We start from the raw sequence: 27,759 nt of genomic DNA, 5'->3' as shown, positions 1-27,759 counted from the left end.
TACATGAAAATAATGCAGTACATTTGACCCCTGAAGACACGTTATAGTGCAAAACCTGTTGGAAGGAATTACATTGTACTGACAGCACGCGGCTGCATGGATTGTATGTGGCGGCCATAGCTATAAGTTGTTGGCTACTTTTGTTTGGTTTTAAACTGCTTTTATGAGCTTTGTGCTAAAACTTTTTTTTTAAATGCTGCACCATGGGAGATCTTTGTGGATCCGGTTTGTGAGCATTTATCCTGTATAGCTGTGGTATCCATTTTCCTGTCCTGGATCGCAGTGCTCTAACCAGTGTTACAGCCAGTGAGAAGACATCTTAAAGGGACCTGAGGAATTGTAGCGTTGCCTGGGTGATACAGCTAAGCGCTTTTGCTGTTTATCAATGCAGCCATATTTTCTGGTGAATGTGGGGTGCTGGTGGTGGTAATCTGCACGGTGGATACGTACAATGTTTGTTCATTGGTCCACATAATAGTTGTGAAGATTGTCTGCACTTTACATGAACTTGCTGTTTTTTAAGTTTTTATATACTTACCTGTTATACTTGAAATTGAGGACCTGTCATTTTAAGGAATTGGACTATTGGTGGATGAATTGCACATTTTACATCATATATATTATATTATATTATATTATATTATATTATATTATATTATATTATATTATGTTATATTTGTAAATGTATATATCAATTGCACTTTATTTGTTATATGACACTTTTGTACTTTCAAATAGTTATACTATAGGTGCTGCACTTTATATATTGGTTGACTTTGGAGGATTTGTTGCATATCGGCCTCACTGCAAGCAGTCTTTTTTACTTTATTGTATTTTCCACGGATGTTGACTGATATAGTTTTTTTTTTATGAAAAAAGTTTTGCCTCAGTTCTACTTTAATTAAACAGTTGTCACCTATAGATGAAATATCTGTTTTGGCCAGACCGACCCTTTAAATAATTCCATGCTATAATTGCCATGGATACTATGTACTTTTTTTTTTCCTTAATGAAAAGATGCTATAGCGATATTTTTCATGCGACATACTCTAACAAACCTTTGGATGCACACTGTTGACTTTTCATCTCCAGGTTGCACACCACTGATGCACGCTGTTTCCGGACGACAGGTCGATACAGTGAAACTGCTGCTGAAAATGGGAGCTAACATAAATACACAAGATGCCTGTGGAAGAACAAGTCTATCACTTGCCACGTACCTGGTAAGAAAATGTAATCTTTATAGGGGAATACATGAGTCCACCTTTAAATGGTAATTTGGTACATGCTTTATAAGAACATCTACTTCAAGATTTAGGTCATTTATATTGGTTTCTATTATAAACCTTGTTCCATTTTCTTCATTAACTACCTGTATGTACTTCATTAATTGTTCATTATCTGCCTATATTAAATGAACATCATGAAAGTATCCCTTGCAGTGAAGGGGATATTTTTCATTATTATAAATTCATTATAAGTATTATTGTTTTTCTTTTGCATGTACATATGTTTATGTGCACTTCTAGCAATCATGATACTTATTCATCCTTCCTTGGTAAAGATGGTAGAGGGCATATTGAATATTCATGATCAGTTTATTATATGCAAGATCATTGCCGTTGTTTGAGCTGCTGCACTTCTCTCCTTTTCAGCTCACTAGAAGGAGTGTCTTTGGCCTTAGAGTCCTTTCACATCTATGCAGATGCAAAGGTACACACATATGTTTGCACATTGCATTTATGGCAGTTTATTCATTTCAATGGGCTGCCCTACATGCGAAAATTGCACAAAAGAAGCGCATGACCCTTTTTTTTAAATTGTGCCGCACCAAAATGAACTCTACCATTAGCAAGGTACTTTGGGGTGCAATTAAGAGTTAATGGCACTGCTGCACATCTGCAAAAGCGATGCCCGTTTATTATGCACTTTGGAATTGCACGTGATTTTGCACGTATTCCCACAATGCACAAATGTGAACCTAGCCTTAAGTAAGAAATCGCAGACTGAGAACCTACCCCTTAATTAAGGGGTAGGAATCAAGGTAGGACTGAATACATCTATAAATGACTGACAGTTACTCGGTCATGTAATACAGTACCCAATTCAGTTTTTTTATGAGTCTGAAAGAGCTTTTCTTTGGTAGCATTTAGTAAGCATTGGGTTTTTATTTTTTACTATATAACGGGAAAAAGACCAAAAACATTTAAAAAGAAAAATAGTTTTGCTTACTGTCTGTTATAAAGCATAGCAAATAAAAATGCCAGAGCAGTACAAAAACCACTGAAATAGCCCCTTTTTGGAAAGTAGACATTCCAAGGCGATCTGATTTTTCACCATAAAAAAAAAAACACCAACAAGAAAAACTTGGTGGATTTTAAAGGCACGACATGAGACACATCAACTTATATAAAAATACAATGTATTATAAACAGGTTAAAATTGGTCATGTTAAGAAGGCTTATAAATAGCCAAAATAAAATGAATATACCCCTACAAATTATATCCCTCAAACAATACAAGGCATCATGAAACAAGATAATATAATAATTATCGGATGATCCAAGCAGTCTTGTCCAATTCTTAACGGTTACCACATTTTACTTGGATTGAACCTTATGATTTTGAGGGCACAACACTGTTGTCATTAAACAAAAAAACAAAAATCAGATATTGTGCATTATTAACATAATCGTTTGAAATCAAAATTTTAAACGACTGCACAGCTTACATCAATGGCATCCATTGGTGGTATCCACAAAAACCAGCCTGAGAGCCATATTGACGGGGATACAGGGAGACAGCCAGTTGTTGACATCCATATTGGCAAGTACAGAAGATACTGTTTGGCAGGGTACAGTCTGGCCCCATAAAGGAAAGGATAGTGTTGTGGAGAAGTAGTTACTGAAGAGAGATTGTCTGTATGGTTAGAAGACTAGAGTTGGGAAAGTCCACCTTGCAAAGAGGAATGCTGTGGCTCAAGGGGGCCACATGTATCTGCAACCGGTCTGTTCTCTATCAATGTGTTTGTGTGTATGTGTGTAATATGATGAAAGATCAGAATATGCTTGAGGTATTAGCTGCTTGAGTGGGTGGTAAAAGGCTAAAGGTAAGAGAGAGGAAAGATGTGTGTATACTGTTTACCATATAAAGACCGAGCCTCTTTTTGAGATTTTGTTGTTTTTGTTAAAAAGTTTTTTTTTGCTAGAAAATTACTTAGAACCCGCAAACATTATACATTTTTTTTCTAACACCCTAGAGAATAAAATGACGGTTGTTGCAATACTTTCTGTTACACCGTATTTACGCAGCAGTCTTACAAGCGCACTTTTTTTGAAAAAAAATACAATTTTTTTAATTAAAAAAATAAGACAACATTAAAGTTATACAAATTCTTTTTATATTGTGAAAGATAATGTTACGCCGAGTAAATTGATACCCAACATGTCATGCTTCAAAATTGTGCCCGCTCGTGGAATGGCGACAAACATTTTTTTTAAATCTCCATAGGAAACATTTAAAAAAATTCTACAGGTTGCATATTTTGAGTTACAGAAGAGATCTAGGGCTATAATTATTGCTCTCGCTCTACCAATCACGGCAATACCTCACATGAGTGGTTTGAACAATGTTTTAATTTACGTATGCGTTTGCTTTTGCACGCGAGCTCGACAGGACGGAGCGTGTTTAAACATTTTTTATTTAATTTTTTATTTTTACACTGTTCTTTTTAAAAAAAAAAATGTGTCACTTTTATTCCTATTACAAGGAATGTAAACATCCCTTGTAATAGAAAAAAAGCATGACAGGACCTCATAAATATGCGATCTGGGGTCAAAAAGACCTCAGATCTCATATTTACACTAAAATGCAATAAAAAAAAACTCATCTTCATGTCACAACAAGGGACAGCATCGCCTCCACCGCTGCCGACGGCTCTGGTAAGCGGCAGAGGGCACTGTAGCGCAAATCTGCCGCAGAGACCACTATTATCAGAAACCGGACCGCCGGCCAAAGAAGAGAATGCAGGGGTTAGGGCAGCTAGCTGCTGCCATAACAACGATATTCCTCTTCAAAGTTAAGACGTATATTGGCGTGTGGCGGTCCGGAAGTGGTTAAAATGGCAGTCTGGACCAGATTTTGCAGGAAACAGGCACACTAATGATGCAGGTGTGTGCTGGGTTTATGCTAGAGACAGGGTTAGAGGTCAGTCGCCCCACCCTCCCGAAGAGGTCAGTGTGTGTAGGAAACTGTAATGCCCCGTACACACGGTTGGACATTGATCGGACATTCCGACAACAAAATCCTAGGATTTTTTCCGACGGATGTTGGCTCAAACTTGTCTTGCATACACACGGTCACACAAAGTTTTCGGAAAATCCGATCGTTCTGAACGCGGTGACGTAAAACACGTACGTCAGGACTATAAACGGGGCAGTAGCCAATAGCTTTCATCTCTTTATTTATTCTGAGCATGCGTGGCACTTTGTGCGTCGGATTTGTGTACACACGATCGGAATTTCCGACAACGGATTTTGTTGTCGGAAAATTTTAGAGCCTGCTCTCAAACTTTGTGTGTCGGAAAATTTTGATGGAAAATGTGTGATGGAGCCCACACACGGTCGGAATTTCCGACAACAAGGTCCTATCACACATTTTCCTGACCGTGTGTACAGGGCATTAGGTGCACGTTGCACCATACTGTCCAGATCAGGACAGACAAAGGCCCAAGACTGCAAAAAGAAACAGTCAAACTGACAAAGGTACAGCAGTTTGTGCAGGAGCACTGGGACTGTGTTTTTGATGGTTTGTATTACCAAGACATGAGGGCTGAGCAAAGAGAGCCACGAGGCTGAATTCTATGTTTTGTTGCATTGATGGTGAGAACCCCCTGCGTGGTAAACTATTCAAGTGTGAAATTTTTGCTTTGTTTTAAATAAAAGTGGGCAGAAAAAGTCCTGAACTGTACTTCTGGAGTAGACTCACTGTTTCGCTACAAATTCCCCAACTTGTCACAATAAACAGCAGACAGGTAGAACTGCAGACAATGGTTTGAAATACTGTAAGTGATGGTAAAAGAGAAGATATAGGGCAGAGTTTAATCATAAGGGTGTGACCTTTTTGTTTTCTTTAAATTTTTATGTAAAATTGGGGTTAAAAAACTATAGACTGTACCAGACTGGAGTTGGATTTAACCACTTCAGCTCCCAAAGGTTTTACCCCCTTCCTAAACACGGCCATTTTTTGCAATACTGCATTGAGTTGCTTTAACTGACTTTGCGCCGTCGTGCCACACTGTACCCAAATAAAATCGATGTTTCCCCACAAATAGAGCTTTCTTTTGGTGGTATTTGAACATCTCTGCGGGTTGCATTTTTTGTGCTATAAACTAAAAAACCCCAACAATTTCTTTATTTTTTGGGCTATAAACAGACCGACAAGTTTGAAAAAAAAAACAATATTTTTTACTTTCTGCTATAAAACATATCCAATAAAAATTTCTTAAATCTAATTTCTTCATCAATTTAGGGCAATATGTATTCTGTTACATGGTTTTTGCTAAACAAAATCCCAATAAGCGTGTTGGTTTGTGCAAAAGTTATCACGTCTACAAACTATAGGATAGATTTATGGACTTTTTATTTATTATTTTTTTTTACTAGTAATGACAGCAATCAGCGATTTTTTAAAATATTTTATAGGACTGCAAGATTGCAGCGGACAAATCTGACATTATGTGACACGGTTTGGGGACCAGTGACACCAACACAGTGATCAGTACTAAAAAAAAAAAAAAAAGCACTGTCACTGTACAAATGACACTGGTAGGAAAAGGGTTAACATCAGGGGCACTCAAAGGGTTAATTATGTTCCCTGGGAGTCCTTGGTAACTGTGTGGGGGATGGTTGCACTTTAGGAAGACAGAGATCTGTGTTCCTGCTTAGCAGGAACACAAGATCTCCATCTTCCTTACTAGCAGAACAGCGATCTGCCTTGTTTACATAGGCAGACCGCTGTTCTGCCTCTCTCTAAACGATTGCTGGTTTTTCAGCGGACATCAGGTCCTCCTGATTGGCTCCCGCTGTATCCAGTCACAACGGGAGCGGGGTTCTGACAGGGCACGCGTGCGCCCTTGGAAAAAATCATGTATAGGTACGTGATTTTGCTCTTAAGGTCCACCCTGCCGCAGTAAATGTACGTGGGGTGGTTTTTAAGTGGTTAAGGTAGTTACACATTGGTGGATGAGGACTGGCTTGTATGTTGGAAGCCATTAGCCATATTAGGTAAAATAAGGATAAGAGTACATCAGTGCCGCAACCTTATGCAGGTTTTTAAATCTCCATTGTGGCAAAACTGGAACATTTCAAAGTATGCCTAATGTCATATTGAAACTGGTGGGGGCAGTACAGCTGTGTCTACAGATTGCTCCAAACTTTCAAATACATCACATACGCACAATATAAAAGCTTTGTAACTTCCTGCCCTTGCTCACAGCATCAGATTAGTGAAAAGGACAGATTTTCGAGGGTCTCTGAAATATATTATAGCCATTCTAAAATGCAAACGAAACAGCAGGGCAAAGTATAATTGCTGTGAGTAATGTTGCCATAGACTACTAATTTGTTAGCAAGAGGACAGTGGCTACCATTTTGTCCTCTAGCTTACAATCAGTGTCACAGCTGTGATCATTTTTATATAAAATGACTGTTCATTTATCCTTCAGTGTTCTTAAGCTGCCCATGATAGGGATACAAAAGCATAGGGCTTGAAAGGCCTCTGTGACAACAGTGGTTACAATGGCTAAATTATGAGTGTGGAGAAGAAAATATCAATCTGTCTGGAGGTGTAATTGTCAGAGACCTTTGTAGCCATGTACGGCAACATCACAGAACTTTGAAAGGTCATATATTAATTCTTTCACTTCTCTGAACATCTTGTCTGTTCAATGACTAGAAACCTGACATATGAGCTCAAATCTCGCTCCTTGGAAGGTGATGAAAGCAATGACTCATTCTCTAAAGTTTGCTTGTTTGTTGTACTGTATTTCCAACGATGGAGAGGTCTAAAGATATCCGATACGCCGACACGGCAGAAGGTCTTGGTGATATTTTAATGCAGCTGTATGAAAGTGATAAGACAGATTTCCTTTTATTTTTAAAATAAAATCACAAATATTTCAGATTTCTATATCTATTAGCAGATTATGTTTTAATAGTAAACAGAAGCACAACTGCAAGCCACAGGAGGCCAGGCAAATAATTGACGAAGCCACCAGAAGGTCTCTGGCCAAAACCTTAACCCTGGAATTATGAACTTTTTAATTAAACTGTATGGATAACCAACATGTTTTTTTCCCGAGTTTTGGAGAATGAGGAAAGAGTTGGAATACCTGTCAGGTTTTTATTGCTGTGTCCCCGCTGTCCGACGTTCTCTATTTGTACTGTTGACCATTGTCATGAAGCCAGAAACTGAGGTGAAATCCACATTTTTAGAGCTGTCCCCACAAGAAGAGGTGGGTACCTTTTCCTGACATCTGGCTATTTGTTTACTTTGCAGAGATTTCCTCACACTTCCTGTTGTGCCTCATTACAGGAAGTGAATTGAAGTGTTGCTAATGGGTAACAGGCAGGAAAGAACAAAAGTGAAAGCATTTGAATCCTTCTTTTCTAAATTCAAAACTAAATAAAATATAAAAAAAACTTATACTTTTTTCAAGGATAAAGGGTTGAGGAAGGCTGTCTTCGGTTATAGGGGTTCATTAACTAAGGCTGGCAGCATGTTACAATAATGTTATAGAGAAGCAAGCTAATATCACTTGTCACTTACAGGGATGGCTGGAAGGCTGTGTTAGTTTGCTCAGGAATGGTGCCAAGCAGAACATACCAGATAAAAATGGGAGACTTCCCCTGCATGCGGCCACTGCTGAAGCTGATGTCAGGTACGGAAGCTTATTATTTTACAATGTCATTGTTCTCTTATCAGTTATATGCAACACTGTAAAAGCAAAGTCTCAGTCATAACAATTTAATTATAGTATTATATACAAGTAAATCAAGTAAGCACATCAGCCAGTAGGAAAACTTGTATCATTACAGACAAATAAAATGTGAAATTATAGGGCAAATTACATCAGGGAATACAAATACAAGAAGTGATCAAGAATAGGTGTTTCTTGATTTTAAGTTTAGCTCCTGGTTGGGGCCTTGTCCTCCATTTTCTGCTCCCAACCTCAAAAGAACACACCGGGGTTGCCTACTTTTTGTTTTTCAATGGCTCTTCGGTCCTTTTCTTTCTCCGGAGTTTCCTGCAGAGAACACCACTGCATAATTACATTGAAGCATTCTCCTGTGAGTCCTGGGAAGCTTTGTGACATACCTTAGTTAGTTTGCAAAGGACAGCATCAGAGATGGGGTGAATATTTCTGCTTGAGTACTGCTTCTTTTTATTATTGCTGGACAGTTAAAAGAAGGTAGAAACTTCAGCTGGCCTTTAAAAGAGAAGTCTGGGACCAGAAAATAACAAAAAAAAACACTCATCTAGATGGCAATGGCACTGATCTCAGCTGCAGAGTGATAAGAGACCGCTGATGGCTCGGTCTTCAGTGAGCAGAGAGTCGGTGACTCTCTGCTCACTGGAGCACTGGGCTGTGCAGGGGTTGGAAGTGGCTGGCACAGGCTCTAGCGGCTCACTGAGAGGCCAGTCTGAACGGATCCTAGCATGCATACTAGCCCAATATGCTTTTACTTTGCAGGGAACAAAAAAGTAAGTAAAACCCATCAGGGTTTACTTCCCCTTTAAGTCATGTAAGTTGCGAGGTGGGTCTTCCATTGATCGACCTTGTTTTTCCAGCACATCCCATAGATGCTCAATTAGATTGAGATCTGGAGAATTTCTAGACCAATTTAACCACTTTAGCCCCGGAGCATTATGCTGCATAAGGACCAGAGGACTTTTTCCAATTTGGCACTGCGTCGCTTTAACTGCTAATTGCGCGGTCATGCAATGCTGTACCCAAACGAAATTTGCGTCCTTTTCTTCCCACAAATAGAGCTTTCTTTTGATGGTATTTGATCACCTCTGCCGTTTTTATTTTTTGCGCTATAAATGGAAAAATACGGAAAATTTTGAAAAAAAAAGATATTTTCTACTTTTTGTTATAAAAAAAATCCAATAAACTCAATTTTAGTCATACATTTAGGCCAAAATGTATTCGGCCACATGTCTTTGGTAAAAAAAAATGTCAGTAAGCGTATATTTATTGGTTTGCGCAAAAGTTATAGCGTCTACAAACTAGGGTACATTTTCTGGAATTTACACAGCTTTTAGTTTATGACTGCCTATTTGCCTATTTACTGTCATTTCTTGAGGTGCTAAAATGGCAGGGCAGTACAAAACCCCCCCAATGACCCTATTTTGGAAAGTAGACACCCCAAGGAAATTGCTGAGAGGCATGTTGAACCCATTGAATATATATTTTTTTTGTCCCAAGTGATTGAATAATGAAAAAAAAAAATTACAAAAAGTTGTCACTAAATGATATATTGCTCACACAGGCCATGGGCCTATGTGGAATTGCACCCCAAAATACATTCAGCTGCTTCTCCTGAGTACAGGGATACCACATGTGTGGGACTTTTTGGTAGCCTAGCTTCATACGGGGCCCCGAAATCCAATCACCGCTTTCAGGATTTCTAAGGGCATTAATTTTTGATTTCACTCCTCACTACCCATCACAGTTTCGAAGGCCATAAAATGCCAAGATAGCACAAAACCCCCCAAAATGACCCCATTTTAGAAAGTAGACACCCCAAGCTATTTGCTGAGAGGCATGTTGAGTCCATGGAATATTTTATATTTTGACACAAGTTGCGGGAAAGTGACACATTTTTTTCCCCATTCATCTTTCAGGACAGCACCATAGAGAGAGACACCGGCTCCTCCCCTCTTAGGAAACACCGCCTTCCAATTCAATATTTAAATCTCATCCTCCCAACGGCCCCTCAGTTCAGGTGTTTCCTCCGGTGGGGAGACACTGCTTGGGAACCGTGGCGGATCAGTCAGGGAGACTGAAGCCAAAGATTTTGTGTGAGGAAGAGGGGGAGTCGGGTCTCTCTAGCTCTTTCCCTCTACTATTGTTTATTCAGTTAGGTAAAGGCTGGGGAAGCCATACTTACCTGTTTTTAAAACTGAATTGGCGCGCCTCAGCCTCTCTTGGGGAAAGAGACAGCTGAGGAGGTCCGTGTTTCTTCTGCCCAGGGGGGCGCTGTGGGAAGTGCCTGAGTCTCTCCTGCTTGTTCAAGCAGCCAGCGTTTGAAGCTCTATGGCCGGGTCGGATGACGGGTGACGTCAGTTCCGGCGAGGGCGGGCACTTCCGACGATTCCGCGTCTTCCGGTTCCGGACGCGGGGAAAGAAAACGGACCGAGCGTTCGGCTGGTGCGACCCTCTTGCTTTGCTGTAGAGTCAACTGTCGGGGGAAACGATCGACCACCATCCTCAGCGGACATGTCTGAGACAGAGGTCTCTAGAACTGCTCCAGGAGACAGTAGCACCAGCCATGCTAAGGTAAGTGGAACCCTGGGGTGGTGTTCCCTTACCTAAATCCCGATAGCTTCACGGGTGTTCTCCCCTCACTGGTGGTTGGGGGGAAGGGGAGTGTGTCTGGGACCCTGGTGGTGGTTGGTCCTGGGGGGGGCACTCCTGGTGGTCCTCTGTAAAAGCACTGGTGGGATTGGGCATTTATGGCGACTCTCTCTCTTTCTTTTTCAGAAAGCCACAGAGAAAAGCAAGTCGCCTCATGGTTCAAAGAAAAAATGCCCCTCTTGTAGAGTTAGTATGGGGGAATCCTGGACCAAGGCACTTTGCAAGGAGTGCATTGATGGATTAGTCAGGGAACAGGCAGCAGAACAGGGTACAGATCTTGCTGCATCCGTCAAAGAGCTTTCTAGCACCTTTCAGTCCTTTAAGGCACTCTTTTCTAGCTTCCAGTTGCCGCAAGCCCAAAGCAGTCCTTTACCAGTGCAGCAGAGTGTTACACCTAGCCCAGTGGATACTCCCTCTGTTAGTGGAGAGAGACCAGGGGGCTCCAGAGTGGAAATTGAGGAGGAGCCAGATAGCACTGCTTCAGATTCTCAAAGGGAATCGGATGTGGAGGAGGTGGATGGGGAATCCACAAAAACCTCTCGCTATAAGCTTTCCCTGGACGAAGTGGAGGAGCTCTTGGGAGCTATTCACACCACTTTGGGAATTCAGGAAGAAAAGAAGGTGTTATCGCTCCATGACCAAATGTACAAAGGTCTTGGGGAACAAAAAAGGAAGGATTTCCCAGTCCATGATGTATTGGTTGAGGCCATAAAGAATGAATAGAAAGATCCTGAGAGAAAACCTTTCTTTTCAAGGGCTTTGAAGCGAAGGTTTCCTTTTTCAGAAGGGGAGTCTCTAGTCTGGAATAAGACCCCTAGGCTGGATGCTGCTTTTTCTCAGGTTTCCAGGCAAACAGATCTGGCCTTCGAGGACATGGGGGTTCTTGCAGACCCCATGGACAGAAGGATGGACTCTCTCTTAAAGAAGTCCTGGGATTCGTCACAGGGAAACCTTAAGCCTGCCATGGCGGTCACAGTAGTGGCCCGCAATATGGAATATTGGCTTACGCAGATAAAGGCGCATATTGAGGCAGGAACGCCAAAAGAGACTATTTTGGCTTCCTTTCCCATGCTACTTAAGGGTGTAGCGTATATTGCGGACGCTTCCGCCGAATCAGTGCGCATGTCCGCAAGGTCTTCAGCCCTCACTAATTCGGCTCGAAGGGCCCTATGGCTTAAGACGTGGCAAGGAGACAGCGCGTCTAAAGTTAAACTCTGTGGAATTCCCCTCACAGGAGATCTCTTGTTTGGCCCAGGGTTAGAGACCGTTTTAGACCGGACGGCCGATAAGAAAAAGGCCTTTCCCATTAAAAAGAAGTTTGGGGAGCAGGCTAAAAGAAAGTTTCGCCCCCAGAGAAAGTTTGAAACCCCAAAAGGAGAGCGGTAGAAAAAAGCTTGGGGGCAGAAGGGCAAGGGGCGGGGAGGGGCGATTTTTCGCCCTCCTGAACAGCCCAAGAAGACCCAATGACGGGGTAACCACGGTGGGAGGAAGATTGGGGGCCTTCCTCCCACAATGGGAGATGATCACCTCCAACCAGTTTGTGTTAGGGATCATAAGAAGAGGTTACCAGCTAGAGTTCTCAGAACCTCCTCAGCACAGACTTCTGGTCACCGAGCTGCCAAAGTGTGCAGAGAAAGCGTCAGCTCTTCTATCCTCCCTACAGGAGTTAGAGGAACAAGAGGTGATAGTGAGGGTTCCTGTAGAGGAGATAGGCAGAGGCTTTTACTCCCACATTTTTGTGGTCCGCAAGCCTTCGGGAAAATTCAGGCTTATCATGAATCTGAAGCCTCTGAATGTCTCAATTACCTACAGGAAATTCCGGATGGATTCTATCTATTCGGTGAAAGCGCTTCTTCCCCCAAATTGCTTCATGGTGTCAATAGACTTAAAGGACGCTTATCTGCACATTCCAGTCGCAGAAAGTTACCAGAGGTTTCTCAGACTGGCGGTGAAAACTGGGGAAGGAACGTTTCATCTACAGTTCAAAGCACTCCCCTTTGGACTATCCTCTTCCCCCCGCATCTTCACCAAAGTGATGGTGGAGGTCCTGGCTTTCTTGCGGCTCAGAGGCATCTCTGTAGTCGCGTACCTGGACGACCTACTCCTGTTTGCTCCTTCCCCAGAGCAGTTGTACCAGGATCTTCAGGTAGCAAGAGACAGCTTAGAAAACCTGGGATGGCTCTTGAACCTGGAAAAATCCAGTTTGGTTCCGGCCAAAAGGTCACCTTCCTGGGCTATGTACTGGATTCGACAAAACAAAAAGTGTTCCTTCCAGCAGAAAAAATCCAGAAGGTGGACAGAGCAATATTACTGCTCCAGGGCAGCAGTCAGATCTCAGTAAGGAAAGCAATGTCAGCACTGGGCTTACTGACTTCCACGCTTCCGGCAGTTCAGTGGGCAGGGCTGCACTTTCGCCCCCTACAGCTGTTTATTCTGAGTGTCTGGGACCACAGTCCAGCATCTCTGGACTCCCTTATATCTGTGCCAAGTCAGGTCAAAAGGTCCCTCTGGTGGTGGAGGAAAGGGTCCAATCTCTCACAGGGCCTGGAGTGGGTTCTTCCAGTGTCCATAACGGTTACGACCGATGCGAGCGGCACAGGGTGGGGAGCACACCTAGATTCCAAGATGATGCAAGGCACCTGGGAAAAAGAAGACGCAAAGAAGTCCTCGAACTGGAGGGAACTGAGAGCAATAGAGTTGGCTCTCAGAGCTTTTCAGAGAGAACTCCTGGGGCAGCATGTGAGGGTCCGTTCGGACAACTCATCAGCAGTGGCCTACATCAACAGGCAAGGGGGAACCAGGAGCAGATCCTTGTGGCGTCTGGCAGAATCCATCCTCAGGTGGGCCGAAGGGAGCATTCTCTCTCTCTCTGCAATACATCTGAAGGGGGAGCAGAACCACGTAGCAGATTTTCTGAGCAGAAAAATGCTGAAGGAAGGCGACTGGGTCTTGAACCAGGACATCTTCGAGATGATTACTCGGAAGTGGGGGGTCCCCTCCGTTGATCTCTTCGCCTCAAAGGCGAATACGAAAGCTCGTCTGTTCTTTTCCCTAAACAGATGGGACGGAGCAGCTGGGGTGGATGCACTAGCTCAGAGCTGGCGTTTCTCAAAGTGTTATGCCTTCCCCCCCTCCCGTAATGATTCCAGCAGTTCTGAGAAAATTTCGGTCAGAAGACACAACCCTCATTCTGATCGCACCACACTGGCCAAGGAGGCCGTGGTTCTCCCTCTTGAAGAGTCTGACAGTGGAGCCTCCCTGGATTCTGCCTATCCGGGAGGATCTTCTCTCTCAGGGTCCAATCTGTTGCCCTCAGGTGGAGCGATGGAACCTCGCAGCGTGGCTACTGAGGAAGAATTGCTAAAGGGCAAAGGTTTCTCGGATCGGCTAGTGACAACTCTCCTAAATTGCAGGAAAAGAGAGACGCAAGCCATTTACCTAAAGGTGTGGATACGCTTTAACAGTTGGTGCACAGAAAGCTCCTTCGATGTACGAAGTTCTGTAGCAGTATTAGAGTTTCTGCAGGCAGGAGCGGACAAAGGATTAGCCCTTAGCACCTTGAAAGGACAAGTATCGGCACTAAGCGTTTTCCTGGAAAAGCCGCTAGCTATAGATCCTTGGGTAGCTAGGTTTTTTAGAGCTTTAGGCAGACAGAGGCCTGTTAAAAGTTCCCCATTCCCAGTGTGGGATCTTTCCTTAGTTTTACAGTCTCTTACAGGGGATCCTTTTGAGCCATTGGAATCCTGTACCTTGAAGTTGATCACCCTCAAAACTGTGTTTTTGGTGGCGATCACCACAGCAAGGAGAGTAAGTGAACTCGAAGCCCTTTCTATTAGGGTGCCTTTTTTTCAGGTTTTTCCGGACCGTTTGATTTTTAAAACGGATCCGGCCTTTTTACCAAAAGTGGCCTCTAGTTTTCATAGGGGCCAGGAAATTATTTTACCTACCTTCTGTTCGAATCCTGTGAGGGAACAGGAGCATATTTTTCAAAAACTGGACGTTAGAAGGTGCGTCCTTCAGTACTTAGATAGTACAAAACAGTTTAGGAAATCCGATTCTTTTTTTGTATTGTTTTCAGGGGCTAGGAAAGGGTTCAAAGCCTCTAGACGATCAATAGCCAGATGGTTAAGGTTGGCCATTAGCCAGGCCTATGTAATCGGGGGTTTGGAGCCCCCGGAGGGTATTAAAGCACATTCCACCAGGGCAGTGGCAACTTCTCAAGCAGAGTGGGCTGGTGCTTCTCCGGAGCAGATCTGTAGAGCAGCAACGTGGTCCAGTTTTTCCACGTTTGTGAAGCATTACAGATTGGACCTGCTGTCAGCCAAAGACCAAGCCTTTGGGCGTAAGGTGCTGCAGGCAGTAGTCCCTCCCTAAGGTAAGGTGCTCGCTTATCCTCTCTATGGTGCTGTCCTGAAAGATGAATGGGGAAAAACGGAGTTACTTACCGGTAACATCCTTTTCCAGGAATCTTTCAGGACAGCACTAGTACCCACCCAGGTTTTTGATTATCTATGAGAACTCATCGCATGAGAACGTCAGGTAAGATAAAGATTTGTATGACGTATTCTTGTGTCTCCCCAGCTGGCCGGAGGAACTCGTGAAGAACTGAGGGGCCGTTGGGAGGATGAGATTTAAATATTGAATTGGAAGGCGGTGTTTCCTAAGAGGGGAGGAGCCGGTGTCTCTCTCTATGGTGCTGTCCTGAAAGATTCCTGGAAAAGGATGTTACCGGTAAGTAACTCCGTTTTTTTTTTTTTTTGCACAAAGTTGTCACTAAATAATATATTGCTCACACAGGCCATGGGCATATGTGGAATTGCACCCCAAAACACATTTAGCTGCTTCTCCTGAGTATGGGGATACCACATGTGTGGGACTTTTTGGGAGCCTAGCTGCGTACGGGACCCCAAAAACCAATCACCGCCTTCAGGATTTCTAAGGGTGTAAATTTTTTATTTGACTCTTCACTGCCTATCACAGTTTCGGAGGCCATGGAATGCCCAGGTGGCACAAAACCCCCCCAAATGACCCCATTTTGGAAAGTAGACACCCCAAGCTATTTGCTGAGAGGCATGGTGAGTATTTTGCAGCTCTCATTTGTTTTTGAAAATGAAGAAAGACAAGAAAAAACTTTTTTTTTTCTTTTTTCAATTTTCAAAACTTTGTGACAAAAAGTGAGGTCTGCAAAATACTCACTATACCTCTCAGCAAATAGCTTGGGGTGTCTACTTTCCAAAATGGGGTCATTTGGGGGGTTTTGTGCCACTTGGGCATTCCATGGCCTCCGAAACTGTGATAGGCAGTGAAGAGTGAAATCAAAAATTTACGCCCTTAGAAAGCCTGAAGGCAGTGCTTGGTTTTCGGGGTCCCGTACGCGGCTAGGCTCCCAAAAAGTCTCACACATGTGGTATCCCCGTACTCGGGAGAAGCAGCAGAATGTATTTTGGGGTGTAATTTCACATATTCCCATGGCATGTTTGAGCAATATATCATTTAGTGACAACTTTGTGCAAAAAAAAAAAAAAAATTGTCTCTTTCTCTTTGTCACAATATAAAATATTCCATGGACTCGACATGACTCTCAGCAAATAGCTTGGGGTGTCTACTTTCCAAAATGGGGTCATTTGGGGGGGGGGTTGAACTGTCCTGGCATTTTATGCACAATATTTAGAAGCTTATGTCACACATCACCCACTCTTCTAACCACTTGAAGACAAAGCCCTTTCTGACACTTTTTGTTTACATGAAAAAATTATTTTTTTTTGCAAGAAAATTACTTTGAACCCCCAAGCAAACATTATATATTTTTTTAAAGCAAATGCCCTACAGATTAAAATGGTGGGTATTTCATTTTTTTTTTGCGAGAGCAGGGAGCGACAGGGGTGCTTTTTTTTTTTTTTTTTTGCTTTTTTATCTTATTTTTAAACTGTTCCTTTCATTTTTTTTTTTTTAAATCATTTTTATTGTTATCTCAGGGAATGTAAATATCCCCTATGATAGCAATAGGTAGTGACAGGTACTCTTTTTTGAAAAAATTGGGGTCTATTAGACCCTAGATCTCTCCTCTGCCCTCAAAGCATCTGACCACACCAAGATCGGTGTGATAAAATGCTTTCCCAATTTCCCAATGGCGCTGTTTACATCCGGCGAAATCTAAGTCATGAAATGCTCGTAGCTTCCGGTTTCTTAGGCCATAGAGATGTTTGGAGCCACTCTGGTCTCTGATCAGCTCTATGGTCAGCTGGCTGAATCACCGGCTGCATTCTCAGGTTCCCTGTTGAGACAGAAGAGCCAGAGAAAAACACGGAAGACGGTGGGGGGGGGCATTCCCTCCCACGGCTTGTAAAAGCAGTCTAGAGGCTAATTAGCCGCTAGGATTGCTTTTACATGAAAGCCGACCGCTGGCTGAAAAGAATGATACCAAGATGATACCTAAACCTGCAGGCATCATTCTGGTATAACCACTCAGAGTCGTGAATGGCGTACCTGAAGACAAAAAAAATGGTTAACAATAAAACACAGTAAACGGTAAAGTATAAAAAATTACATACCTGAAAAGCAAACATGATAAAACATAATAGCAATAAAACATTGCAGAATAGAATACAGTAAAAAAGAGCAGAACAATACAGAGAGAATAGAGACAGAGAGAACAATAAAACGACAACTATTTTTTTTTATTTTATATATATATTTTTTTTTTTACACTTTTATTTGTAACTAACTTTTATAACTGTAACCGGTTCCAGGTTCGGATCTCTCAAAATGCGATGGCATCTTGGGAGACCATGTGAAAGTGTGCCTAGTCTGTGTAATGCTATACCCTACGCTAATACTCAACTAGTGAATGGTAGCGTTCAAAACATTCACCAATGCAAAGACCAGGTTTGTCAGGACAGGAGGGACAATAATAGCTGGTTGGGGATGTGAATAGGGGAAGTACGGGCGCTGCAGAAGTGGTGGGTTCCCAATTAGGATTGTCGAATGCAGCAGGAACGGCATTATGGGCACAACGGGCCTGTGTTTGTCTTCTTGGTGGCAGCGGGACACTACTTGTGCTTGCCACCTCACCAGCTTGAACTGCACTTATGGGACTCGCCACGTCACCAAGTGTTACTGCAGTGCTGGTTTGACTATGACCGGGGTGTACTAGGCCACTGGTGCTTGCCAGTTCACCAAAACGCTACCAAAAAAACTGTTAGCGATCGCAGGGATCAGGCCTGACTCTGCGAACGCTGCAGTTATGCGTTTAGTGTTTTGTAAGTGACGGTGATCAATCGATACTGCACTTGGGTGGGCTGGGCTGGGCCGGGCGGAGGGGCAAAACGCAGGTGCTAGCAGGTATCTGGGCTGATCCCGCTAACACTGCGTTTTTGGGAACCCTAAACTGCTGGGGACGCTAGTATAGATCTGATCGGATAAGATATTGATCAGTTCAGATACTATACCACTAAGGGAGGCGTACGGTGCGTGAGTGGGTGTTAGCGGTACTGGCCCTAACCTGACGCTGCCTGGGGCTGGTGCTTGCCAGTTCACCAAAACGCTACCAAAAAAACTGTTAGGGATCGCAGGGATCAGGCCTGACTCTGCGAACGCTGCAGTTATGTGTTTAGTATTTTGTAAGTGACAGTGATCGATCGATACTGCACCTGGGTGGGCTGGGCGGAGGGGCAAAATGCAGGTGCTAGCAGGTATCTGGGCTGATCCCACTAACACTGCGTTTTTGGGAACCCTAAACTGCTGGGGACGCTAGTATAGATCTGATCGGATCAGATATTTATCCGATCAGATACTATACCACTAAGGGAGGTGTACGGTGCGTGCGTGGGTGTTAGCGGTACTGGCGCTAACCTGACGCTGCCTGGGGCTGGTGCTTGCCAGTTCACCAAAATGCTACCAAAAAAAACTGTTAGCGATCGCAGGGATCAGGCCTGACTCTGCGAACGCTGCAGTTATGCGTTTAGTGTTTTGTAAGTGACAGTGATAGATCGATACTGCACTTGAGTGGGCTGGGCTGGGCCAGGCGGAGGGGCAAAACACAGGTGCTAGCAGGTATCTGGGCTGATCCCGCTAACACTGCGTTTTTGGGAACCCTAAACTGCTGGGGACGCTAGTATAGATCTGATCAGATCAGATATTGATCCGTTCAGATACTATACCACTAAGGGAGGCGTATGCTGCGTGCGTGGGTGTTAGCGGTACTGGAGCTAATCTGACGCTGCCTGGGGCGACGCATATCACCGCCGGGCGATCAGGGGGCTAAACCTTTATTCGGTAATAAACGGCGGGTTCCCTGACACTATAAAAAATAAACGAACTAACCAGCGTCACCCGTAACGGTTATACGGTGATCAGTGGTGAAAGGGTTAACTAGGGGGCAATCAAGGGGTTAAAACATTTATTAGGTAGTATATGGGGGTCCCTGTCGCTATAAAACGCTGACGGCAAACCTAAATATTTACGTCCCTAACTAGCGTCACCAGCGACACTAATACAGCGATCAGAAAAATGATCGCTTAGTGACACTGGTGACGGGGGGTGATCAAGGGGTTAAAACTTTATTAGGGGGGGTTAGGGGGGTATCCTAGACCTAAAGGGGGCTAACAGTAACTGCCCTAACACAGTAACTGTCACAAACTGACACCATGCAGTAATCAGACAAAAATAAATAAATAAAAAAACTGCTTGGTGTCAGTGTGACGGGGGGGAGGGGTGATTAGGGGGTGATCGGGGGGGATCGGGGGGTAAAAGGGGGTGTTTTGTGTGCCTGGCATGTTCTACTGTATGTGTGTGTGTTGTGCACTCACATTGAAGTCTTCTCTCCTCGGCGCCGGAACGGAAAATACCGAGCCGAGGAGAGATGACATAATTTCCTTTGCTGCTGTTTAGCATACAGCAGCAAAGGAATGATTTGATTGGCCGGCGGCGATCGCGAGGGGAGGGGCCACGAATGGATGGTCTCCCCCTCATCTCTGATCGCCGCTGGTCAGAAGTGGACCGCCTCGGGCACCGGGGGGGGTCCGATCGGACCCCCCCCCGCCCACGGGAGGCAGATCACGTATATGTACGTGATTCTGCCTGCCCGTGCCATTCTGCCGACGTAAATCGGCGTGAGGCGGTCCTTAAGTGGTTAATACCTTAAACTCGTTGTTGTGTTCGTCAAACCATTCTTGAACCATTTTTGCAGTAGGGCGCATTATCCTACTGCAAGAGGCCACTGACATCAGGGAATACTGTTTCCATGAAGGGGTGTACTTGGTCAGCAACAGTTTTTAGGTAGGGTACATGTCTAACATCCTTACAAATGGCAGGACCAAGGTTTTTCAGCAAAACATTGCCCAAAGCATCACACTGCCTCCACCAGCTTGCCTTCTTCCCATAATGCATTCTGGTGACATCTCTTCCCCAAGTAAGAAATGCATACCCACCTAGCAATCCACATGATTTAAAATAAACTGTGATTCTTTGGACCAGACCACCTTCTTCCATTGCTCTGTGGTCCAGTTCTGATGCTCACAAGCCCATTATAGGCACTTTTGGCTGTGGACATGGGTCAGTATGGGCAACATGTCTAGTCACGCAGCCACATACCCCCAACTGCAATCCCCATTTTTTTCTGCTTTCAATGCATCAACTTCACGGATAACATGTTTACTTGCTGCCTAATATATTCCACGGACTTTCAGGTGTTGTAAGGAGATAATCAATGTTATTCACTTTACCTGTCAGTGGTCATAAAGTTATGACTGATCTGTGTATATTCAAGACATTCTCAGATTCTGTTTCAGTATTTTTAAACAAATTCTCTATTGTCTTATTTTAGGCTTTTGTCTGTACTTCTGCAACAATCAACTTTAAGTGAGATTAATCATCAGGACAATGAGGTGGGTGGTATTTTCTTTCTTTTTTTTTTGTCAACTTGGCTGATTTTCTGTTCTCCATTGCACATTTTTATGGGAAATACTGTAGATGATTTTTAATCTAAGTGCCCACACATGTACAGATTCAGTATAGTCATTGTGTATAGGGGACTGTCCTGAACACATGTTCTTGTAATAACAAAGTGTTAGAATGTTAATGTGGTTATTGTGTTTTTCTCTTGAAAGAACTAGGTCAACAATGGTTCCAAGAGGACCAAGCTATCATACTCAAAGATTATTCATACCAGAACAAACGTTATTCCATGCATCATGACCCACATTATAATGCATCCCATTGTGTATGGGTGTAATGTGCATTGCAATGTAAAATTAATTGCACCGCAAAGCACATTGATACTGCACCATTGATTTAAAGCATACAGCAACAAATACATATGGCCTTTGCATTGTGTTGTATTGCGCTGCATTGCAGGACCTATTCTTTTGTACATTTTGAGGTTTGCTGACTTCCCATTCAGTTGGAATAGGCTCATAAAAAAATGCAGCGCTTGGGTTAGATAACAATAGCTGCCAGAGTTTGTATAAATAAACTTAACCTATTTATTTTAGTCACTGAACTGCAACTTAATTTATAACATTTGTATCATGTGTTTTTTCTGGATTTTTTGTTGATATTCTGTCTCTGTCATTTAAAATACACCTATGATAAAAATTATAGACCCTTCATTTCTTTGTAAGTGGGCAAACTTACAAAATCTGCAGGGGATCAAATCATTATTTTACCCCACTGTATATACAGTGTTTTTAAAGGAAACAAAAAAATGCAAAATGCATTAAAAATGCATGCAAAAACACAAAAACGCAGGTTTAAAAATGCAAAACATGCGAGAAAAACACATCACATAGATGTTTACCTAGACTAAAAGGCGTGTTTCTATTTAAAATATTTGCAGCTGAACTTTACAGATAAGGGATAAAGGGGCCCCCATATATAGTCTATATAGCCAACATGTGTCTGTCATAGTTGACAAAGCACTGCCTTCTGAAAAGTCATTTCTGTAACTGCACTGATGCTTCTATTTTAAAAAATCCCTTAAAAGGAATTTGGATGCACAGTGTTAAGGGTGACTGTTAATCGGCACATAAACTAAAAAGTCCATCTTATTCAATTATTGCCTAATCAATCATTCAGTCTCAAAGACTGGCCATGATAAAGTGTAACAGGTCATAAACAACTGGAGTGAGCTGTCACAATAAATTAAAGAGCTGATGATGCAGAGTCTGGAGCAAATGAAAATGACTGCTGTCAGCAAATGTTTTTTTGTTCACTGTAAATTAAGACATAATACAGCAAACAGTAGATTTTTAATTAGCATTGCGTCCAAACAACAGCGCTAATTATTAAAAACGTTTGCAAAAGAATAATGCAGCCTAGCCAATCTGTCAGTTTAGAAAACAAAAGCTAACACCTGACTTGGAAACCACATGAACACCACATTTTTCAGTGTTTATAGATAAGCTCTAATTCCAGTAGGGACCAGTGATAAAATTCAAAAGATAAAGGCCAACTTTAGCCAAAACTGACTGCGTTTTTCTGGATGCTGACAGGTTAAGTCATACACTGGCTTTGTAAATGTGTCTTAGTGTCCCATTGGTAAAATTTTCTCTCCATAATTCCCAGCTCTTCCTTAACTGCTTACAAAAACCAAACAATGGATTCTTCATAACTTTGGATAAAAATAACAGTTTAGAGTTAGACAGTTAGGATTATTTTTAAAATATATGTAAACTCTAATGCCCTGTACACGCGGTCGGATTTTCCGATGGAAAATGTGTGATAGGACCTTGTTGTCGGAAATTCCGACCGTGTGTGGGCTCCATCACACATTTTCCATCGGAATTTCCGACACACAATGTGTGAGAGCTTGCTCTAAAATTTTACGACAACAAAATGCGTTGTCGGAAATTCTGATCGTGTGTATACAAATCCGACACACAAAGTGCCACGCATGCTCAGAATAAATTAAGAGACGAAAGCTATTGGCTACTGCCCCGTTTATAGTCCCGACGTATGTGTTTTACGTCACCGCGTTCAGAACGATCAGATTTTCCAACAACTTTGTGTGACCATGTGTATGCAAGACAAGTTTGAGCCAACATCCGTCGGAAAAAATCCACGGATTTTGTTGTCGGAATGTCCGATCAATGTCCGGCATAACAATTAACTTATTTGCTCCCATTTGCTCTTTAACCCCCCTCTCCCTCTGGTGATGTTAGTGGTCAGTCTGTACAGCGTCATTGGTTGCTAGGATGATTCTGAGCTGCATACTGTAATTGGTTGCTAGGACGCAGGCAGGTGGGCCACACCATGTCATTATTATGGTGCAGATGGCCACCTATACAATAACAACTAATGGTGCTACACAAGAAGGCCAAAGTATGCAGGGCTGAACATGCACTATGCACAGAGTGTACAGTATAGACCGTGCCACCCCTGCCATGTGTCCATGAGTGCCACCTGAGGTGGCCTCTTCAACTGGTCTCATTAGCAGCACAGCCCTGGTTATATCTGTTCAAAAGTTGACCATGTAGAAAGTTCTGTGGTCAGATGAGACCAAAATTTAGCTCTTTGGCATTAACTCGACTCGTCGTGTTTGGAGGAAGAAAAATGCTGACTATGACCCTAAGAACACCATACCTACAGTCAAGCACGGAGGTGGAAACATTATGCTTTGGGGTTGTTTCTCTGCTAAAGGTACAGGCTGACTTCAGCACATTGAGGGGCCAATGGACGGGGCCATGTATTGTAAAATCTTGGTTGAGAACCATCTTCCCTCAGCAAGAACACTGAAGATGAGTCGTGGATGGGTCTTCCAGCATGACAATGATCCAAAACATACCACTAAGGCTACAAAGGAGTGGCTCAAAAAGGAAGCACATTAAGGTCATGAAGTGGCCTAGCCAGTCTCCAGATATTAATCCTATAGAAAATTTATGGAGGGAGCTGAAACTTCGATTTGCCAAGCAACAGCCAAGAAACCTTAAGGATTTAGAGAAGATCTGTAAAGATTGGACCAAATTCCCTCCTGAGATGTGTGCAAACCTGGTACCCAACTACAAGAAACGTCTTACCCCTGTGCTTGCAAACAAAGGTTTATCCACCAAGTACTAAGTAATGTTTTGCTTTGGGAACACTTATTTTAGTCACTGAACTGCAACTCAATTTATACCATTTATATCATGTTTTTTCTGGATTTGTGGTTGATATTCTGTCTCTATCATTTAAAATACACCTATGTTAAACATTATAGACCCTTCATTTCTTTGTAAGTGGGCAAACTTACAAAACCTGCAGAGGATCAAATAATTATTTTTACCACTGTAGCTGGTTGCTAAGAAACAGGCCGGGAACTCAGCCACCATGTTCTTAAAGCGGAGTTCCGAGGGACGGGACAGCTTCTGGTGAGGACATCGCGGGCGCCCTGGACAGGTACATTTCCTTATTTTAAAAGTCAGCAGCTGCAGTATTTGTAGCTGCTGACTTTTTTTTTTTTGCAGGCGGAACTCCCCAGGCAGGCGAGAGACTTATCAGAATCTGGAAGCCACTTTTAACAGGGATCCCAGCCCCCCCCACGTTCACCAAAAAAGTGTAAAAGTGAATAAAGCTAGTGCAAGAGCTTTTTACAATTTCTTTATCAAAAAATAAAAACAGTTGATACAGTGTTTTTAAAGGGGGGGGGAACCCCCCACAAAATGCATTAAAAAAACGCAACACTTGAGTTTCTGGTGCGACTTGAAGTCTATTACACGCGAAACGCAATCTGCTGCGGGGAAAAAAGGTCCCTGACCCTTTCCAAAAATGCACCTGATGAAAAACGCATAGATGTGAACATGTACCATAGGAAACCATGTTAATGAACTGTAGTGCGTTTCTGAAAGATGGAAAATGCACAAAAAAGCACATAGGTGTGAACCTAGACTTAAAGGGAATTTATTGTCCTTTCAATGTTTTTTTTTTTATAAAACGGGCTCTGCTTCCTAGGTAGTCACTAGGAAAATATGGAATTTTATATAATTTAGGATGGGCAGCTCACACGTCAAACCTTGACCTATAAAACATATCCTTTATTAACTTTTTTAAAACCCTATATGTATATGAAAGTACATTAATGTAGAATATTATGTGGCAACTATTTTTTATTCATCTTGTGTCCTAGTCTACAAGGAAGAGAGCAGATTACCTTCTTTGATTACTATCCCTCTATCTTTAGCACTCACTTTCTCAATCTATATTACTCTTCTTATTTGAGTTGATGTAATGAAAAAGTGCTAAAAATTCATAATCCTTATCCCAACATGTTTCCTCAGTACATTGGCTTCATCAGGGTAAAAATACAAGTGCCAAACAAAATCAGGATTCCTGACTTCACTTTCTACATGCTCATTCTGGGATAGCATCTTAGAAAATAAATACCGTAACTCAAAAGATAGGCAACTATCATTTTCAGAAAGAGAGCAAAGGCAGCCTCCTCTAAGTCTGACCTTTCTTCAAAGTGGTGTAGTCCCCTATCCAGGAATATATAGTCGACAAAATTGCACAGATGCTTGTCAAAATCTTTCCAGCTGGGGTCATGCCTACTCCTAACATTCCCATTCCACAGATCTAAAGACCACCTATATGTACTTCTTCAAACCTGCCACTAAGTGGCAAATATTTAAGATCTGTTTTGTTGATGAAGCTTCAGTTTATGAAACCTCCTTAAAGATGTCATTGTCGCCTAGTGAATTCAAATGTTGAATTTGTTGTGCTGAATGCTTGAGTGCTATCTGAAATAGTCATTTAAATCACTACATGTGTACCTGCATTTTGTTTAGAAAATTTTTAGGCTATTATTCTGTAATTTTTCTGTATTCTTGTATGACAGGGAATGACGTCACTTCACTGGGCAGCATTTCATAACCGACCACATCATGTACAGATCCTGATACAGAAAGGGGCAGATCCAACACTGGTGGACAAAGACTTTAAAACTGCTCTTCACTGGGCAGTTCAGGTACTGGCTTCTAAGGTGTGACTATGTAATATCACCTCCTGCTCTTCCCTGTATAAAATATATCAAAATGCTCTTCTGATCAATCTAAACAGATCCATTTTCCAGTTATAATATTATGGATGGAAGAGTCTGAGTTTCAAAGTCAGAATTTTGAGATTAAACATTAGAATTCTGAGTTTTACAGTCAGAATTCTGAGATTGAAAATCAGAATTCTGAGTTTCAAAGTCAAAATTCTCAAATAAAAAGTCAGAATTCTAAGTTTCAAAATCAGAATTCTAAGAAAACTGGGAGGGTTTCTGCAGCACATGCAGTTCTGTCAATCTAGAAATCAGTGAGCAGGACCAGCTGTTGATTGACAAGCTACATGTTTATAAATCAGCAGTGATAATACTGAATGCCACAACCAACAGCAACATCTCCTCATCCCTATGTAAAGCACACAGCCACAGCCTATGTGAGGGACAACACTGCTTTGAATTTAGTAGTACTGCAGCAGTGTTGTCCCCCATCCCAGGAAGCTGCCTGAAGTGGACTTTACAAGCATGACCAGCAGGTATTTGGGGCACTTTGAAGGGGGATTGAGGAAAAAGTACAGAAGCACTTACAATTAAGTGCTGAAGCACATATTTTTTAATAGGAGGTCATAATTTTCCTTTAAAGTGGGTGTAAACCCAATGTCATCCTTTCTAAACTACTGTCATACGTGTTATCTATAAGGATATACATGCCTCCTGCATGTATCTTTACCTGTCAAATGTCTCCCCTCTGTCTGTTATTAGACCCGAAAAACTGCAGATTCTGCGGGCGGGGTCTGTTGTCTGGAGCTCGGTGGGTGGAGTCGTGATGTCAGTAGACTCCCCACCCACCTCTACACTCCCCTTGTCAATATGCATTTTCTCCTGTGTATTTCTTACACTGAACTTCTGCTATGATCTCTAACATCCAGTGAAAAGACAGGAAAGTAACCACATGACTTCAGCATGCCAAATCATGCTGAGGTGTGGAACAGCCAATCCTTGCAGAGCTGCTGAAGAAAGGAGTGGGGGAGGGAATTAAAAAATAATGCATGTCTTAGGCTAGTGCACGAGATATGTAAATCACCTGTCACTCACAGCAAGGGGGGAGGATTTGACAAAGTTTTTCTCTGTTTGTCAAGTTTTATCTCACTGAACAATAAAAGAGGATTGCTCAGAGCTGGATTAACTCTTTGTGGCAAGACTGGGCTCAAATGATAGGAAATCTTATACTCTACATTATGACATAAAAAAAAAAAAAAAAAAAAAATTTGGGTTTACATCCACTTTAATGCGGTGCACTCCCTGTTTTCTCGCATCTCATGGTCACTAGTGGTTACAGTGGTTACAAATACAGAAAGAATCTCCCCATAGCAGAAAGAATCTTCCCATAGCATCACATAAAATATAATACAGGGGTTTTAACCATTCCCAATCTATCCAAAACAACAAAAAAGTTCTCATTATTGATAGTTTACCATTCATGGGTATATATTTACATTTACCTCTTCGATTTCAGAGTGGAAACAGAGTGCTGTGCTCTATAATACTCGATCATCAGCAGGGCCAGTCCACAATCAACTATGATGATGAGAATGGGAAGACATGTATGCACATAGCAGCAGCTGCAGGATACAGTGATATTATCTGTGAACTTGCCCGAGTCCCAGAGTGTAACTTACAGGCCCTTGATGTGGATGACAGGTAATTGATCATATATGTAATGCTGTGCACCAAAGAAAATGTTGATCTACACTTCAATATCTGCACATTCCCTTTCACTAAAATCTGAAACAAATATATTCCAAGTATATAAAATCTTTAAGTGGGATTTGTATTTTTAAAGTTCCAGAAGTAACTGTGGAAAGTTAGCAGCAGTGTAGATTTGCTAACAATATTATATGGGACTTAAACCAGATCTGTAGTGAAATAAGACTCCCACCTTCTCACCCTACTGACTTAAAGAAGAAATCTCACTAACTTTTATTTTTGTTGCTCATGTCCCCCAGCTCACAAATTGCATATAGCACTTTCCAATTTCATCTTTCTATATGGTCTCCAAGCCGAGATAGCATGGATATCTGTGTGCCCCCCACCAATGTCCGAATATGCAGCTAGCAAGGGGACAAGAACAACTGAGTCAGTCAGTTAAGACAGCGCTTGTTGC

General features: G+C 42.4%; 1 protein-coding gene across 3 annotated transcripts in view; it reads left to right on the top strand.

Moving 5' to 3' along the window:
• The window catches only part of ANKRD55 (ankyrin repeat domain 55), a 171,484-nt gene that overhangs the window by 93,182 nt on the left and 50,543 nt on the right, over nt 1-27,759 (top strand). For all 3 annotated transcript variants that reach the window (XM_073622890.1, XM_073622880.1, XM_073622898.1), the window contains exons 3-7: nt 1,093-1,223; nt 7,830-7,939; nt 20,466-20,526; nt 25,449-25,577; nt 27,112-27,296. In XM_073622890.1, coding sequence (XP_073478991.1) covers nt 1,093-1,223; nt 7,830-7,939; nt 20,466-20,526; nt 25,449-25,577; nt 27,112-27,296 — 616 coding nt within the window. The remainder of the gene's footprint in view (nt 1-1,092; nt 1,224-7,829; nt 7,940-20,465; nt 20,527-25,448; nt 25,578-27,111; nt 27,297-27,759) is intronic.

Source organism: Aquarana catesbeiana, linkage group LG01, assembly GCF_042186555.1.
Source record: "Aquarana catesbeiana isolate 2022-GZ linkage group LG01, ASM4218655v1, whole genome shotgun sequence".
NCBI classification, from domain to species: domain Eukaryota; kingdom Metazoa; phylum Chordata; class Amphibia; order Anura; family Ranidae; genus Aquarana; species Aquarana catesbeiana.
The sequence above is the reverse complement of the archived record's forward strand: the minus strand, read 5'-3'. Positions and strand labels throughout refer to the sequence as shown.